The 19,347-nt window shown below is 33.2% G+C and overlaps 1 protein-coding gene and 1 non-coding gene across 2 annotated transcripts; both read right to left on the bottom strand.

The window, feature by feature from the left end:
• Positions 1–3,017: 3,017 nt before the first annotated feature.
• On the bottom strand, positions 3,018–4,834 carry LOC132030934 (transcription factor MYB93-like). Its single transcript, XM_059420738.1, has 2 exons — positions 4,505–4,834; positions 3,018–4,111 (listed from the first exon to the last, which is right to left on the bottom strand). The coding sequence occupies exons 1-2, from the start codon at positions 4,774–4,776 to the stop codon at positions 3,589–3,591; spliced, it is 795 nt and encodes a 264-aa protein (XP_059276721.1). The 5' UTR covers positions 4,777–4,834; the 3' UTR covers positions 3,018–3,588.
• On the bottom strand, positions 3,557–3,661 carry LOC132031500 (U6 spliceosomal RNA). Its single transcript, XR_009408290.1, has one exon. It is a non-coding gene; the product is annotated as a U6 spliceosomal RNA (small nuclear RNA).
• Positions 4,835–19,347: the final 14,513 nt, after the last annotated feature.

The raw sequence follows: 19,347 nt of genomic DNA on the forward strand, positions 1-19,347 counted from the left end.
ATCCAAACAGAGGGTAAGAAAAAGTAAAATGAGCTTGAGCGTAAGTTTGAATTGGCTAGTGTTCTAGTTTATTGAGTTTAAGTTCTATAGATTGACAGTATAATTTTTTTTATTTTTCATAATATCAAATTATTTCAAAGATCAGTACTATAACTCTAGAAGCAACTGTTCCTAAGTAATGAAGTCAGTAATCGAAAAATAAAATGGCAAACAACCTGTTACAATATGTTCAATTACAATGGTGCAAGTAAGTGGAGTTCTATTTTATTTATTTTACTTATTGAAATCCCTTTTTCCATAAAAATAATACTTAAAAAAGAAAAGAAAAAGAACATGCAATTTATGCAGCGTAAATGTGGTTTCTCAAGTGATTAGTTTGGCTACTTTCAAAATCTTATTATTGACAAATAAATCATCATCAAATTTGTCATACTTTTTGTCCTTTTGTAATTATGTATTATATATATCACCTACCATTTATTCTTTGGTCTCTAACTGCTCTTGAGTATGGTTGTTCAAAAAGAGAGAAGAAAAAAAAAGATGCTGTATACTCTTGCCTAATTTTTTTATTTGAATTCTATGGCTACGTTCAATTCAAAATCCACATATAACTAATAGTAGAATTTAGCTTTTATACACTGACAAATGTCAAAAAATTTACACACTATCAAATCATGACTTAAATGATAATTATAGATATTATCGTTCACAAGAAATGAAATTAGCAATCTGAAAAAAAAAATGCCGATAAACTACTACAACATATTAAGCTAAACTGATGATTCTTCACGCATGTTAATATATGTAAGTTAGATCCTTAATTAGAAAACAATGGTTCCTTTATGATGCTTAATATCTTAAATATTGGTTTAACTCTCAATACTATAGTAATGGTTGCAAAGTTAGAAATCAACTTACACAAAATGACAGTAATTTTTACTCAAACATTATATTTGTGTTAAAAAATTTATTAAGCTTGTAGATTTATTAAATTGGGAACTCAGTTATATATTATTTCAAATCGTCGCTTTAAACTCCAACCTATAAAGTTGAATCATGACTCCGCCACTGTTTTTTAAAGTCTTCACAAGCATTCAACGTCGTGGTCCTTCTGTTTAAACTATACTAATGTATATATCAGTTAACTTCTTGACTTTCCTCCCTATAGACGTGACCATAGATATAGGGCCTTCCAATGCTAGTTAGTAGGAACATTCAATCAGATAAGATGTTTCATGAGTTGTCGGCATTTCTTGTTTTTTAAGCATGTTAATAAGGAGTATTCCTTTTGAGGCAATGTTAATATCAATATGTAAGAGATTTTGTTTTCACTATTATAACTATCGATCTCATAAAGAAATTTTTTTGACTTCTTATCTAAAAACTTATCCGGAGACACCGTAATGAAAGAAACATAACATAACTTTTGATAGTGTATATAACTTCTTACATTATCGGTGAATTTTAAGATATGTTAAGATATGACAGAAGATTAATTGTCATTTTTTTTTCCAGGTTACCAATTAATAATTATTACATAGATTTACCTACAATTACTTTTAAATGACTGCATATTTTTTTTTTCACATTGTTAGGGGCGGAAGTAGGGTATAAGATATGATTTCATCTTAATCCAGTAGTTTCAGTCCAAATGTTGTATGTGTTAAATATTCCTTAAAATAAATATAAATAATATATTTCGAACCCAATAAATAAAATAGAATGAGGTAGGATTTCAAATCAAAATTTTATGTAAAATTCAAATCTTGTATCCCTTTGCAGTTATAAGTATGCTCCATCTGAGTTTAGCTTAATGTTTTTCTCTTTGAATAATTAACTAGATTAGCAGCTCATATTTGTATTAAACTGAAAATAGCCGTATTCCTTTTTGACTACTCACTTTAACCAATTAAAATCCCTACTTTATTATTTTTAGCAAACCCTAAATCGGAGAGCAACTTTTGAAGAGCCGCCACACCTCTCTTATTTTTAGACTCCTATTTTTGAAGTTTTGGGTTGATTTTCGGTTTTATGATTTCATAATTAGTTTTCTTCCAAACTCGAATTTGTGAAAATTTTGTACTTGAAGACTCAGGGTTTTTTTTTTTGAAATTTTATGTATTTCTTAAAAAAACTACTACTTGTACCATGTTTATTCAATCTCCCCAATTTTTCATACAAAGTCGAAGCATTTTCTTTCTCAAAGCTGACTGTTGTTTCGTGAGAGAATAGAAAAAGTTGAAAAAAAATGGAAAATAATATCCAATCGGAAGTGATGAGAGGATAGATATGGAGATGATGACACTTTTTGAGCTATCAACAAAAAAACACGCGGACATCAAATACTTAGTCTCGTATAATTACTGCATGCCCGATGTAAAATCGATGTATACCTGATGTATAATCGTTATATATGTGATGTATAATGAGTGTTAAATGTTTATACATTCAATATACATCAATTATACATCGATTATAAAGAGTATACATTGTGTTTTATCTTGGGTGTATGCACTGTAAATTCAATGTATAATCATTGTTACACCAATTATACATGAAAATCAGTATATATCTCTTTTTTAATTATTTTTCATTTTTGTTGGAGGAGGGTAGATATGGATTTCAGCGGGGAACTTTGAATAAATTGGAAAGATTTGTAGAAAATATTATCCATTGAAAATTCTCCCCCTGTTAGATCTGAAATCATTTTTGATAGGTCGTTTTCCTTTTTGGAAAGAAATTTTATGGAGATGTAAAGGAATCACATGTTTTTTGCTGGGTTCAACTTATAGCTATTAGTTTTGCCAGGTTAAAAACTTTATGGCTAATTTTAGTTTAAGGCTAGCGGAAGAAATTTGATGGTTATCACCGGCCGTTTGTGTTTTTATCCTCCCTTTCTCTTTTGGGGATCCATCCAACTGTTTGTGTATTTAATGAAGTCATCACAGTTACCTAATTACTTATCCCTTTTCATGTGGTTGGGATTCAGAACTAAGTGATGCGGAATTTCAATAAATTAAGCAAGATAGGTAAATTAACAATTCTTGTCCTTATAATTAATTGATATTCATAACATACTTAGACAAAAATGAGAAAATAACACAAACAACAGCTCCAACATAGACATACATACATGGAAACATAACATTGACAGATGATTTCAACAATTACAGATAAAAAAAACAACACCCTCCACACACACAAAAAACATGTTTTATCAACATTGTACCAAAAAGAAAGAAAGAGAAGTGACCAAAAAAAAAAAAAAAAGAAAGAAAGAAAGAGAACTAGGCTAAAGTATCAAGACATACAAAAAATACATCCTTTCTTAAACATGACCAAAAAAAAAATCATTGGAAAATGGTATTCCAAAAAGAACTGATGGCTTCATCATCTTGAGGTATCTCCCATGCATCAATATCATCTAATTCTGAGAATTTGGGTATACAATTTTGGTCTAAATTTGAATTTTCAGAAGTAGAGGGAACAAGTGAAGGAATTGAGCATTCAGCATGATCTGCATTTAAATTCAACTCACTTGCTTGAAAATATTCTGATGAATTTGCACCATTTCTCGGTTTGTGCATGTCACCCTCGTACAGGGGCCATCTTTGAACTTCTCTGTATCGTTTCAATCTTATCAAATTTTTCAGAAGGAACTTCTAAGGAATTTGAAATAGAAGAATAATAATTGGGAAGTGAATTAGGAGTATTATCCAAACATGGTCTTGTGGTAGTGAAGTTTGCTAGAGAGGAATTCAAGAACTGGGATCTTTCAGCTTGATCAATTGGATGACCTAAAAAATTGCCTTGCATGGGTGAAAAGAATTTTGTATTTGTAGATGAAAGAGGGCTTTGTAGAAGTTGTTGGATTTTGGCTAGTAAAGTAAAATGTGCTTGTAATCTAAGAGCAGAAGCTAAAGAAACAAAATAGTTTGAGTTAGATGTAAATTGATTAGAAAGATCTATAAGGGAATTTAGATGAGTTATTGGTTTGTGTGTTTTGGGATCAATTCCCAATTTGAGAAGTTTTTTCCTTAAATGTGTGTTATAGAAATTCTTGATTTCATTATCAGTTCTTCCCGGAAGATGAGCTGCAATTCTCGACCACCTACAAATAATAACAAGTGTCGAAATTAGGGTTTAGCTCTACATAATGATTGTGTAAAAAAAAAAAATTTACACTCTCATATCATCTAAAAATATTATTTAAAAAAAAAAAAATCTACTAACGTAGTTTGCTACCATATGTTAAAACTGATAGACGATAGTGTAAAATTTCTTACACTCTTAGTGTATATAAGTTAAATCTTAGAAATTAATATGTCTTATTTTTCTTTTCAATTGGTTTTGAGATAGGAAGAAGAAGATCACTACTAAAAATTGTGAATTTCTGACGAAACATTTTGAGGAAATCGGAAATATGAGATTTCCCTCTATTAGAAATGTTTCTGATAAAGTCAATTTCTGACAGGATGGAGTTATGGAATATTGTGATACTTACTTATTTCCAAGAACAGAATGGAGATTGATGATGGTTTCTTCTTCTTCATGTGAGAATCCCCCTCTCTTAATATCTGGCCTTAGATAATTATTCCACCTTAATCTACAACTCTTTCCACATCTTTTTAAACCTGCTTTTCTTGCAATTGATGTCCAATTTGTGTGGCCATTTTTGTTTATATAATCAGTCAATTTCTCATCTTCATCTTCTGTCCATGGTCCTTTCTTCAAATCATTATCATCATCATCTTTGCAACACGGATACCTCCCCATTTTTACTATAAAATTTAGTGTAAATAAACAAACAAAATTAAATTAGAGAAAAATAAATGATATTATCGAAGAAGCTTATGATTTATCAAACAAGCATAGTGTTGGCTTTTATAGTTTTGTTCTATAAAGTTTCAATCACAAGGTCAAGCTTTTTCTTCATATAATAATTATAAAAAAGAGCAATTAGCTTAAAGCAACACGGCAAGTAATAGGATAAGTCATCTAGAGACCTTTTTGATCTTTTTTTCTGCTAGAAGGGTGGGCCAAAGTGTTCATGGTAAGGATTTCTCCGCCTTTAACTAGAAGTCACGGGTTCGAGTCTAAATATTAATTCTGATAGGCAATTTTATCGAGAATATAATTCAGTAAATAGAATGTATACCCTTTCTACCGGCCTAAACTTTTAGATGAGCTATGGTATCAAGTGCAGGTAGAGGTTCTGAGTTCAAATTTCACCGTCACCCATTGTAATAAAAAGAAAAGAGTTTCATCGTACTTGACCCATGAAAGAGAAATCAGGCCCGCACGTGATAGAGCATGTGGAAGATATAATTAAGTAAATAAAAAATGTGCTCTCTGTAACAGCTTAAACTTTTAAATGAGATGGTCACACATTGCAATATGATATTAGGAATAGACAGAGGTTCTGAGTTCGAGTCTCACCACCACCTATAATAAAATATATCGACGTACTTACCTCATGGAAAAGTTCTATCATATAATTTTCTTATTTCATTTAAAAACAAAGTGAAAATAGTAAGATTTTTAACCAAGGATCGTACCGTGAGACTATTGCTTGACGAGAAGCTGAAGTTCTACCGCCGATCACAAATACTTTGTCTAAGAAAAAAGTAAGGGTTGAAAGAGCTTGAGCGTAAGTTTGAATTGGTAAGTGTTCTAGTTTATTGAGTTTAAATTCTACAGACTGATGGTATAAATTTATAATATCAAGTTATTTAAAAGATCAGTACTATAAGCAACTGTCCCAAGTAATGAAATTAGTATTGAAAAAGTAAAATGGCAAACAACCCCAATATGTTAAATTACAATGGAACCCCACTATGTTAAATTACAATGGTGCAAATAAGTGGATCGGAGCTCTTATTTATTTTACTTATTCAAATCCCCTTTGCCATAAAAAAAGAGAAGAAAAAAAAAAATGAACATGAAATTTATGCAGCGTCATGTGGTTTCCCTAGTGATTAGTTCGGCTACTTTCAAAATCTTATTATTGAAAAATAAATCATCATCAAATTTGTCGTAGTTTTTGTCTTTTGTCGTCTTATATATATCACCTAGCATTTCTTCTTTGGTCTATAACTGCTCTCGAAGATGGTTGTTCAAAAAGAGACAAAAAAAAAAAAAAAAAGATGCTGTATACTCTTGAATAATTTTTTTTATTTGAATTCTATGGCTGTGTTCAAATCAAAATCCACATATAATTAATAGTAGAATTTAGCTTTTATACACCGATAATGTCAAAAAAATTATACACTATCAAATTATGACTTAAATGATAATTGTAGATATGATCGTTCAAAAGAAATGAAATTAGCAAGCTGAAAAAAATGCCGATAAACTACTACACATATTAAGGTAAACTGGTAATTATTCATGCCATGTTACCATGTTAATGTATGTTAGTTAGATCCTTAATTAGAAAAATAGGTTCCTTTATGGTGTTTAATTTCTTAAATATTCGTTTAACTCTCAAGATATAGTAGTGGTTGAAATTAAGTTAGAAATCAACTTAATTACGCAAAATGATAAGTAACTTAGTAGACAATTTTTCTAAATACCTAGCAAAAAGGTCAAAGCTCTTGGCTTTTTCCACCACATATAGCAAACTATGTCAAAGATATACTCAATTTGTGGATCTTTGTGTTTTTTTTTTTTTTTTGTTTCTACCTGATGTTGGATATCTGTTTTGAGTTTTTAAGTAACGTTGAGTCGCATCTCGTAATATACATTAAAGGAGAAAACACTCTCTCTACTACGAACTCTTGGTGGTCATTTTTGGAATAATATTTGTTAATTTCTTAGCTCTTTACTTCGAAGATTATCGATTTTTTACTTCTAAATCAACATTGATTTGGTAGAGGTTGGCAAATTCTACCTACTTATAATTCGTTAGCCATCAAGTTATTAACATTTTGGTTTTTGACTTTTGTCTATGAAAAATGAGAATTTAGGTTTCTTATGCCCATGTAATTAAATTATGTCATTATCTTCTAGGAAGAGTATAGAAGTTTTTTTCCTTCTTTGAAAGCAATGTAACTGAGCAATAGAGGAAAAAAAAAAAATATATATATATATAGCATACAACAGTGATGTCACGTGATATATTTGTCAATAGGGGTTCAGAAGATGGTAAGATATGGTACCCCACCCCCACCCCCAACCCAACCTCTCTCTTTTATTTGCTTAGTTTTTTTTTTTCTTTTTCTACTTGGTGTTTGGTGTACCTGCTTTATAACTCCGACTAATTCGAATTGGGGTAATATAAGCGTCTCCTACGGAGGCGCCCACTAACGGTTTGGATGGACCCAATAACTTTTGTTCAAACATTATAGTTGTATTAAGAAATTCATTAAATATGTACACATTAGATTTAAAATTCAGTTATTAGTGCTTGAAGTCGTCGTTCTTAAATTCAGAGCCCATAAAACTAAATTTTGGCTTTTTCTCGGTCTTCATATTGGGAATTTTTTCATTTTCAATATTCAAACTCAAGATCTCTGATTAAGTAAATCCCGCCCCAACTTTAGATGGTTATTACTATTAGCTTAGTTCACTTTGTTTAAAAGTTGACTACAAGGTAAAGACATTATAATATAGCCTATATAATATATATAGCGTGAAGAAAATGACAAAGAAAACTTTTGAATGACAAGTCCGACATTTCTTGTTTGATTTTTTCACTAATAAACTGCTTGGCACTTCTGAAAAATCCTTGTTTATTTCATTTCCAACCTTCTGAGAAACTTCCCTAGGGATGATTTTCTAATATCGTATTCCAATTGAGTGACTGTTTGTGCTTTGTTGAATACAAGGAGGCATAATTAAACTATCAATTTGTTGCTTGACTAATAATTGTTCATTTTCAATGATTGACATGATTCGAGAATATGATAATTACCCTAAGTGTTAAATACTCATTTAGAAGGTAATTACAAGTAATCTTTTATTAAGAATTAATTCGTTACTTGGTAAAAACGATAAGCAACCTATTATCATACGTTAAAGTACTTGTGGAATAATTAGAGGAAATCCAACCGAAAAACTTAAGGTAGTAGACGGAGTAGCTCAGTACATCATAAACTCCTTTATAAATCTTTACACAATTGCTGATGGACTAATGCAATCTCTAGCATTAATACTATACTAATAGTGTAAGAAAATCTTTATAATATTTGGCACATATAACCTAAATCCGTTCTTTATAATGCCAGTAAGAAAATCTTCGTTTGAAAATCTCACTTAATTGGTGACGTACTTTGCATCAAGGTGCACAAAAATGTAGGGAAAATCTAAACTATGCTAGTCAACATAGATATATCTCTCAATTTTCCAAAAACATAATCAATTGGTTGAAATCTTCTCATTAAATATTTTAATTTATTTCCTGTCGTCAAGCTAATTGTCTCTGTTTTTTTTTTTTTTTTCCTTCAAATACAAATGTATGTGGCATACATTTCCCTCAGAATTCATAGGATAAAACCTGCCAAAAAACGTCATCGCCACCCAAGTTGCTCTTTTTATTAGCACTTTCAACTATAACTGATGATTCAATCGACCTTTTTTTTTTCTTTTTTTTTTAAATATATCATAGCTTAGATCGTAGGTTCAATTTCAAGTAATGTAGCCAATGTCAGTTTCTAATGAGAATCGTATTCAGTCTTTACAATCTCGAAAGGCATTGGTGGACTCCACAATTAAAAGAACTCAATTATGGCAGGTTGGATTTTAATCATTTATGTGAAATAGTGAAATACTACTCGAGAAGAACACAAGTCACGATATTATTAGAGACGGATACAGGATTTAAAGTTTATGGGTTTCTATACGATGATCTTAAATTAATATACAATAATAATTCGGTTCACAATAAAAAATTTATAGATATTGTAATGCATACATGGGGTGTGGACAGGGGCGTATCTAAGTGTTGGGTTGGGTTCACACGAACCCATGCTCCTCTCCTTAATCATACTCCCTTCGTCCCAATTTATATGATATAGTTTGACTAGGTACAAATTTAAGAAATAAAAGAAGACTTTGAATCTTGTGATCTAAAATAAGTCCAAGATATTTGTGTGGTTATAGATCATCTCGTTAAGCGTAAAATGTAAAGTTTAAAGTTAAATTATTGTCAAATAAAGAAATGTATCATTCTTTTTGGGATAGAGTAAAACGGAAAGTGTATCACATAAATTGGGACAGAGGGGATATATAATAATGTTATATTATTCTTGCAAAATTACTTCAATATATATGTGTGCACCCAAGCGCAAAATGTCATATACGCACGCTACATTAATTATTGGGTGCATCTCTAAAAGTGAAATTCGCGGTTCAAATTCTATGTCTGTCTTGTTATTTTTTCCTTTCTTATTCTAGAATTATTGAGCCACACGGTTTTTTCATTTTCGTCCTTTTTTATTTTATTTGGTTTATTCTTTCAAAATCTCAAGTTTGACAAATTTAAATTCCTGTTCTACTTTTGTCACTGTGAAATTTTATATATTTAAACAAATGACTATATTAAAACTCGTAGCAATAGACGATGCATATATCAACTTGCTCAACTCATCCCAATATTTTCGGGTTTCGACATGGAGTAAAGATATATATAAAAAGAATTTAGTTTTGAACCTAGATATTTTTTCAATAGCTAAAGGTAAGAACCTAAAGGTTAAACCCGCCAATTGTAAATTCTAAGTTCGTTTCTTTATAATAATGCATCCATCTTCTTAAATCTTGAATCCGCTTTTGGATCTAGATAAAAACTAGGGAAACTTACATAAATGACTACATTTTGGGGTTTTTTTTAAGCATAGCTACACTTTAGCTAATTACATTTTGTAGCTACAGTAGATTGTATTCACGCGCTACAGTAGATTGTATTCATGCGCTACAGTAGATTGTATTCAAAATCGAATTTGAGTCAGATTTCGCTGTATTCAAGTTCAGATTTCGCTGTATTCAAATCAGATTTCGATGTATTCAACTAAGTTGTATTCGAGTCAAATGTTTTCAACTCAACTATATTCATTTGTAGCTACTTTTACACTGTATTCACTTTATTATATTTAAAATCGGTTGTGTACCAAAAAATATCCTTCACAATACTCCCCCAAATGGTGAATTTTGCACTAAAAAAAATAACGAATACACTCAAATACTAAATACGAGAAATAAAATTCACTGTATTCATTTGTATACACTTCAAAATTCACTGTATTCATTTGTATACAAAAAGATCTCCTTCGAAATACAGGCGAAAAACACTGTATGTATACAATAATACAATTTATTTTCCTATCAGATCTGAAAAATACAGAGTATTTTCCGGTCAGATCTGGAAAATAAAGTGTATTCAAAAATACAAAATACACTAAATCCGGCCAAATCTGACTGTTTTCGTCCAGATCTGACACCGAGGCCACCAGATCTACGAAAACACCGCCGTCATCGTCACCAACAACTGCCGATATATCCTTCATCTTCACCTTCATCTCCGACGATACAACGACGATGACCGTCATCGTCATCGTCACCAACAACTCCGCCACTGGGAAAGAGAGAGAAAGACGGCGACGGGAAAGAGAAAGCCGCCACCGCCATTGACAAAGACAACAGGAGTCGGCGGTGGAAAGGAGAAGGGAACGGAGGGAGCTGTTGTGGTTGGCGGCGAGGAGAAGGGAACGGAGGGAGCAGTAGTGTGTTGTTGTTGGTTGGTGGTCGGAGCTCGTTCACCGGAGCTCCGGTGGCGGAGAGTAGAAGCAGTCAAGATAATTATTTTTATAAATAATAAAAATCAATCTGTTGACCATGAATATACTGTCAATTTGCTGTATATGATCACAGATTACAGGTTAAAATAAAAACATCTGATATCGTATCTTTAATGGATTTTACCTGCTATTTTAATTGGCCGAGAATCAGTTTTTTGTTGTAATTATTATAATCTAGCAAAGAGTCCGGAGCCAAAAGGGTATAAAAATACACGGTATAAACTAAAAGGGGGCGGCCAAAAATTTATATACCAAAAGGGGTATAACGTGGATCAGCCCACGTTATACCCCAACTTTTTTTTTAATTTGTCAGATTCACAAACAGAAAAAAAAAAATTACGTAAAACGTGGATCCCTCCACGTTATACGTTTCATTAATTTTTTCCGCACCGTTTTACAAATAGTTTGTAAGACGTTACCTCTATTTAAATCATATTCGGCTATGTGTTTAATAAAAAAAATTTATTGATTTTTTTAATTTTTAAAGCATATAGTTAATTTTAGTGAATAACTCAAATAAATATTTTAACACATGCAATAATTAAATATGTGTTATATATGCGAACATAAATAAAAAATAAAATATAAGTTAAATAAACGTCACACATTAACTAAGTAATAAATGTTAAATTACATGATAATTATTAAACGGCACAAGACATGTTATATATTCTTGGAAGGTTACATAAGGAAACAACAATCGTACAAGTTAAGAAAAAACATAAAAACCAACAAGCAACAATAACTACCGATTTACTGTTTGGGCGGCGATTCTTGTTATGACTGCTTTGCTTGCACGTACTACGCTTTCTAGCCATACGAGCAGGAGCTATATCCATTTCATTCCTCCTTCTAGTTGTAGTCCGCGTTCGAAGTTCGCTCGTATTCAGTGTTTGCAATTAAACTGAAGGGAGAAGGTGGCCAATATGCCTCATCACCCAACGGTGAAAAATTTTCACTGTACGTTTGCTTGTAAAACCTGCAACTGTAGTACTTGCTAACATAGTCCTTTGGTTGAATTCCGCGGATATCACAAAATTTAATTGCATGTGAACATGGCATATGGTAGTTTCTCCATTTCCGACACGAACACTTTTTCCCTTCGGCAGAGACTTTATGGATATTTCCGCCCTTACCTTCGTGTGCAAATGCCAGAATCTCAAAGACCCCTTCAGTTGCATAGTATTGTCGCATGTCGATGCTTTAGTGGACCTCTCCCAAAGATTCATCAAACTTCTTTTCAACAGCGCGCGGCCAAAACTTTTTATCCGCAATCAACAAATCAGCAAGGGTGTTTCTCTCAACAAACCGATCAACAAGATTTTTAAACGTATAACGGACCATGGCAGTAACGGGCAGTCCACGAGCTTTCTTCAATAAACCGTTGTAAGACTCGGAGACATTCGTTGTCATAGACCCCCACCTATGACCGTTGTCTTTATGCAATGTCCATTTCTCCTCCTAAGAGATTTTAACCACGTATACGCTCGGAGTTGACATTGTTTTGATTTGTTCCATCCTCATTTTATATTTCTTCTTTCGGTGCTCCGTAGCCGCCAACACATTAGGTTCTCAAGGTCCGTTGAGGAACTTTTATCAAATTGCTTTTCAAATCGCCCGAACGCAAAACCTATGGTGTGTGGATGGTGGTTGTAACCAATCATGTGTTTGGACACATTGCAAGATGCCCCGATGATGATGGAAATAAGTCCAATTCCTTGTCTCTCACGAACAATATGTCTCCACAACAACACAAGGAACCACGTCCAAGACTCAAAGCTCTCACGTGCAACAATAGCATATGCAAGTGGAAAAATGTTATTGTTAGCATCAATTCCAACAGCAATTAGCAGTTTCATCTCATACTTACCATACAGATGAGTACCATCTATTGAGATGACAAAGCCTGCAACTTTTGAATCCATCGATGCTTGGTTTATAAGCCCAGAAAAGAAACTTGAAGATGTGTTCACCTTGCATTGTAGTTGATTCGTGCTCCCACTCAACAACGGTCCCCGGATTGAAATATTTTAAGGTAGCCATGTATCGGGGCAATGTATTGAAAGAGGTTTCAAAATCACCAAATACCATTTCAATAGCTTTCTTACACCCCTTTTGTGCTTTTCTATAACTAGGAGTAAACAAATGCAATCCTTTTATTTTTTCCTGAACTGACTTAATAGTGATGTATGGATCGACCATAATATATGGTATCAACGTAGTAGTAATTAGGTGACTGTTCAAATTGAAATGATCCTTTCTGTAATCATACGTGAGACAACTGTGGTAGAGATCAAAAACTCGCCTTCCACATACCACTTGAAATTTCTCTAAAACGGATCATCCACTCACATCCCAACATATGACGCTTGCAAATAACCCTCCAAAATTTACCTTTGGACTGTTCACAAATGAACTTTTTCTTTTCTTTGAGACAATATTGTCTCACTGCGCCGTTCATTTCCTGCTTGTTCTGAAATAACATACCTAATTGCATAATACAAGGAAAATTATCAACCCCCTAAAAATGGGCCAACAAATAAAAAGAATATTCATTGCCACCATACTAACCTGATCTGATAAATTCAGGTTTTTTACAATCCCAAAGTGCAGATCGAACTGGACCGTCATCTCTCATGAAAGCAAAATCATCCGGGCCTTCTTCTGTGTAATCCAAATACGGAATCGCATTAGAATGGTAGCTAACGTTACCATCACTTCGAGCAGTAATGTCTTCATAAGAATGACCATCATCATCGATGAGTGATCATCGTCTGTTTCTGTGTGATCTAATGGGATATCACTATCTGACTTACCGGAGTGATCATTAGCTACATCATTATTGCTAACAATTTGTGTGAGCTGAGTTAATACGGGATTTTCTTCAAAATCGTTACACCTACAAACATAGGAAAATTCAAGGGGTTCAAATCTCAGAAACAATTAGTTAGAAGTCTCCTAGTTTAAGCGAAAAAACATCGTTATATTTACCTTTCTGTAAATGACTCTACTTGAGCCAACCTGTACGATTCTTGATGTCCTAAAGCCTAAAAAAAAAAAAAAAATTAAATAACAAGATTTGATAGTGGTCTAAGACACCTATAAAGACATCAAACATCTAATGGAATGTAATGTACGTACCAGTGCCTCATGCACCGCCACGTGTTGGTATCCTCTATTCACATTATGCGCGGATTTCCTATAAAAGTGCGCGAGTGACGTCGATACCAACAAAAATACTCGATAATGACTCGGGTCTTCGGTTTCATACTTACTGAATTACCCTTTGTCCACGATTTTCCCACAAAAGCTCCGTGTGTGCAAAATTTTGTTGATCCTCCACTGTTATAGCATACCGTTTGTCACGTTTGTAATGAGAAGGATCAATCTCAGCACATAGTCCAGGAATATGTTGCTTCCTACCAAAGCTTGTCTGAGAACGCGGTCTGGCATGTGCCACTCTCGATAGATCCCACAAATAAGGGGAACCTGCGCCATCCAAATATCTTGGCCACGCCGACAGCACTCAGGGAGTCCATTAATGATGGCCTCTGAATAAGGCTGCCAAACAAACTACGATAGAAAGAACATAAAATTACATGATAATAAAATGAATAAATTACAGATAAGCGTCGCAATTATATCAAAACGCCATTAACAACCATAATTATGATAAAATACCTGACCATCTGTTAGGTTGTCCAATACATCCCTACATATGGGTAGCACAACACGTGCCTCATTTTCGCGAGCTTTACGATGAGTCCACTTTCGTGCAAGAGCCGTATGTGTCTGAAGGGCCTTGGGTGGTGGCTGCATCGGTATAATTCGCTCCCAACCCCAAACCTATATTAAAATTTTTAAATAAATACATAAAAACCTTATAACTATCAAAAAGGACAACCAAATAAAATTATATAATTTTAAAGGTCACGTACCTGCAATAAGGAAATGAATCCACACACATCCTTGGCTTTCTTCAAACTTAAGCGCGCATAAGCAAATATACAAATATGACAATGCAGCCGCTCCCGAAGCTTGTCTACTCATTGCTCTAAGGTCACGCATGTCAAGCAAATAGTCTAAATTAAGTAAGTCACCAGACTTATCCGGAAATATCGTGCCGCCACAAAGCCATAGCAAGTACAACCTAACCCGCTGTTGCACAACAATTTCTGGGGTCTGATCTGTAATGTCATCTAAGCCTCTAACATATTCAATTAACCTACTAACACCATTAAAACAATCCAGACCGGGTGCCCAACCAATAAGCTCATGGATTAATTGTTGCCACCCAACAATACCTATATTTCTAGCATTAACATCATTCAAGGGATTACCATCAACAACCATGCCAAACATGATCTCAATATCTTGTAATGTGATGGTCGCCTCACCCGTACGCAGATGAAATGTGTGCGTCTCAGACGCCATCTCTCTATAAGTGCAGTGATGACTGCCCAATCATATGATACACATCCTACCTCTACTACTCCCCTAAATCCACACAGGCCAAAGTAGTCAAGGATGCGAGGATGAAAAGGATAACGCTTCACGTGCTTTCAAAATTTGGTATCCGCGCGTCGTGGAAATAGGCATCGGGTCGGTCCTGTCAAGGCACCATCCCACACAGCCTGTGATCGATGCTTCTCCTGGAGTGTTAACACATCATACACTTCTGGCCCCGGATGTACGCATACCCGTGGAAGCTCCATACCTTAGATAAAAAAAAAAAAAATTAAAGTCCAGAGCAAGCTATTTGGAGTAACTTACTATTAAAAAAAATTATTATTCCAATTTTAGCAAAACAAATATGCACTGGCTAGATAAAGTCGACTTCCATTCGCCTTATTTAGAAACCACTGATAGTGGACCACATTAATGCCTATAAGGTATAGACAAAATAATTATCCACCCACTTAGACTTAGGTCCCATATAATAAAGCATTATCACGGCATTTTAAGTATCTTTATTTTGGGCTACTGAGGCATCAATTAAATTTCACTTTTCTGACTATATAAATATCACATTAAAGGTATAACAATCCACAAAAATAATGTTGGACCGTTGATAATGTTAGCCACTTAGGAGTAGATCTTCGTAAAGCTCTTATGTAAATATCTAAGCACACTAATTTTTAATTGGAGAAAACAAGTATTCAGTTGAGCATTGAAAAGGAAACACATGTATTATCAGATAAGAGTGTCACCAAATACCGACCCAAATTTTATATAACAATCCACAAAAATAACGGTAACATAACAACAAATTTCTTCAAAAGTGCTACTAAACAAATCGACCTTTTATATAATAATGCTTCTAACAATCATATCTTAAGTTCAAATTAAAATAACACAAATAAGACAAACATATATCTTATACGTATTAAAATAACACAAATAAAAAATAACAATTAAGATATATAAGACAAACAAATATTCTACATCTACTAGAAATATATAATTATATGAGCTAGAAAAAATACCTTAATTTAGATAGCAACAAAAGATAAGGATGAACAAGTTGCTCCAAAAATTAGACTGTAACCGCAAGGTTTTAAAAGAAAATAAATGGAGGAGAAGGAAAAGGAGAAGGAGATCAAAATTCTGTAAGTTTAGAAGATGGAGGAAGAGGCGGAGGAGACGATGAAAAATTTAGGGCAACAACTGAATGAGAGTCGGGGAGGGATCCACGTTTTACAAATATATATTTGTATAACGTGGAGGGATCCACGTTTTACAAAATATATTTGTAAAACGTGGTTTTGTAAAACGTGGACTGATCCACGTTTTACGTAAAAAAAAATCTTCCTGTTTGTGAATCTGACAAATTAAAAAAAAAGTTGGGGTATAACGTGGGCTGATCCATGTTATACCCCTTTTGGTATATAAATTTTTGGCCGCCCCCTTTTAGTTTATACCGTGTATTTTTATACCCTTTTGGCTCCGGATTCCTAGCGTACATATCGTTTATGTTTGTCCCAATTTTTGTTGATTCCACCTCAGCAGCATTTTCTTCATATAAACATGCATGCATTCAACGTAAAGCTACGTGGATCAATGTGTATATCATTGAAGACTGTCAATAGTCAAACCAAATTAGAAATGCTCAAACAATTATTTAGTACGTAGCTAGGAGTATTTGTTAATTTATCACTACTCCACTATGGCAAAATATGTTGGAAAGGACTTCAACTTCCTTGCCTAACTATCTCGATCAATAAGTCCCTTTGTTAAACAAAATATAAACTTTTGAAAGGCGGCCGAGTTATCCAAAGATGGATTCAGAATTTAAAGTTTATAACTTTTTATAGGATTTGAACCACATTTACTGGGTTCATGTGGATTGATGCATAAGTTTAAGGCTAGATTCTTCTCTGTTATATCGTTCGCTTATTAAAAGTCAAAATATAACGTTGATACATACATGTAGACAGATGCAGATTCACGATTTGAGATATTTGTCTAGTGCTTCTTCAACATATTCAACCTTTCGGAATTCTATTACAACCCATTTACTTGATCTAGTTCGAAATCTATCTTTTATATTTATATAGTAAATTTTTTAAGCTAAAGCTACTGATTATATATGAATCCATAATTTTTTACTGCACATCCTCCCCGCACAATGTAACGTATATACAAATCACTTATTTCTTTGGGACGATCGAAATCAAGTTTACATGCATGCATTCAATCTAAAGGGATTGTTTATATACCACTGCATACAATTAACGTAATTATTCATATCAAACTCTAAATTTGAGGAGTTTAACCACTTAAATCACGCTGGATGCAGATTCTTCTGACCAACCAGTAATGAAATTTCTTAAAATATTTTAATCTCTTGGCCTTGAACAAAGTGGTCAGTGGTCAGTAGTCTAATTAAACAAAATCTTGATCACATACAATGTCTAGGGACGATAACAACGATGGTGCCTAATTGGTGATTATAACAACATTAACAATAATAACATAATATAATATTCATCATTAATTGATCAAGACTCAAAAGATTTGATCTTTAGCTAGGAGATTTATGTCCAATTCAATGAAGGCTCCATTGAATAACTCAACTGAAATAATTACGGCGGAATACACATAAGTGATCTACTTTATCAAATTTAACCCAATTCCTTAGTACTACGTAGGTAGCTCATTAACTCGTCTCTGCCCTCTTTATGTCCTTGGTCTCTCTGTGTTTTTTAATACACTTCACTGATGTCAAATTCGAAAGTTGACAGTTTACCATTCTTGAAGCTTCTTTGATGATTTGCTTGATTTCTATTTTCTTCTTTCCTGTGCTCTTTTTTTTTTACCCTGCAAACTAAAGTTCTGTAAAGTGATAAATATTTAGTAAATCATGTAGAAAACGATTTTGGGATTGAGAAGGAAGAAATTAGGGATATCGGATATTTTGAAATTCATGGGGATGGAGTGAGTTTTGAAGGTTTTGGGTTATGGATCTTGATAGGGAGAAAGAAGACGGTTCGATTCGTGTAATTTGAAGGTGAACGGAGGTTGCCAGCCCTTTGTTTTTGTGTATTGCAGTGTGGATACATTATTTATACAAAACAAATAAATTATCTATACACTGTAATTTAGAGTTTGTTTTGTGTGTTTACACATGATTATACAAAGCATATACATAATATATAGAGAGTATATGAATTTTTATATATAGCTATACAGAACGTAACTATACACCGATGATACAGTGAGCTACATCGGCTGCAAATTAAATGTGTAGGCTATATATATGAGTTATTTCCACTTAAATTTAGTAGCCTCTCAAGTCTTAAGTAACACTGAAAATATGTTTCTTATGATGAACCCAGAGGCGGATCCAGGGTTTACACTCTATGGGTTCAATTCCGATATTCTTAGCATTAAACCCATCATATTTTTAAAGTTATGGGTTCATATCTATTATTTACTACAATTTTAGTAATTTTTTACACATAAATTTATGCTCCGCGTTGAAAGTTAGGGGTTCAATTGAACCCCATCTAACAGGCTAGATACACCTCTGGATGAACCTATATATGAGATAGGATCCATTAAAATTTCCACAGTTAAATTTTTGAAATCTTTTTATGATAATCTACTAATTAACCCAGACTGTTGATCATACACTGTATATTAATTTAATTTTATAAAAAAATAGTTAATCATTTCCGAATTTAGAAACTTGTTAAATCTTTTTGGATTGAATTAACAGGGAAATACTATCTTATAAACTGGACTGTACTATGTTTTCAATCCAAATAAGGGAAACATATAGTACTAATTTTCTTTAGAAACAAAGGGTAAAGAAAAGCAGAAAACACTGTTCATTTTTTTTGCGCGGATTACCCTTCTTTTGGGGTGGTCTTTAATTTTTGGCCCTCAAATTGGTAGTCTTTAATATTTGCCCTTCGCTTAACACCCAGAGGTCTTGGGTTCAAACCCAAGCTCAGTCAAAAAAATTAAAAATCGCAAGGCATAAGTTGGGATTCGCAAGGCAGAAGTTGGGATTCGCAAGGCATAAGTTGATTTTTCCCAAAATTTATAT

Source organism: Lycium ferocissimum, chromosome 1 (genome assembly GCF_029784015.1).
Source record: "Lycium ferocissimum isolate CSIRO_LF1 chromosome 1, AGI_CSIRO_Lferr_CH_V1, whole genome shotgun sequence".
Taxonomy (NCBI): domain Eukaryota; kingdom Viridiplantae; phylum Streptophyta; class Magnoliopsida; order Solanales; family Solanaceae; genus Lycium; species Lycium ferocissimum.

Excerpts from the sequence above, each read along its gene's own strand:
- LOC132030934 (XM_059420738.1), bottom strand. The coding sequence starts at position 4,776 with ATGGGGAGGTATCCGTGTTGCAAAGATGATGATGATAATGATTTGAAG. Across the intron at positions 4,112-4,504 it reads CATTCTGTTCTTGGAAATAA|GTGGTCGAGAATTGCAGCTC; the intron begins GTAAGTATCACA and ends TATTATTTGTAG.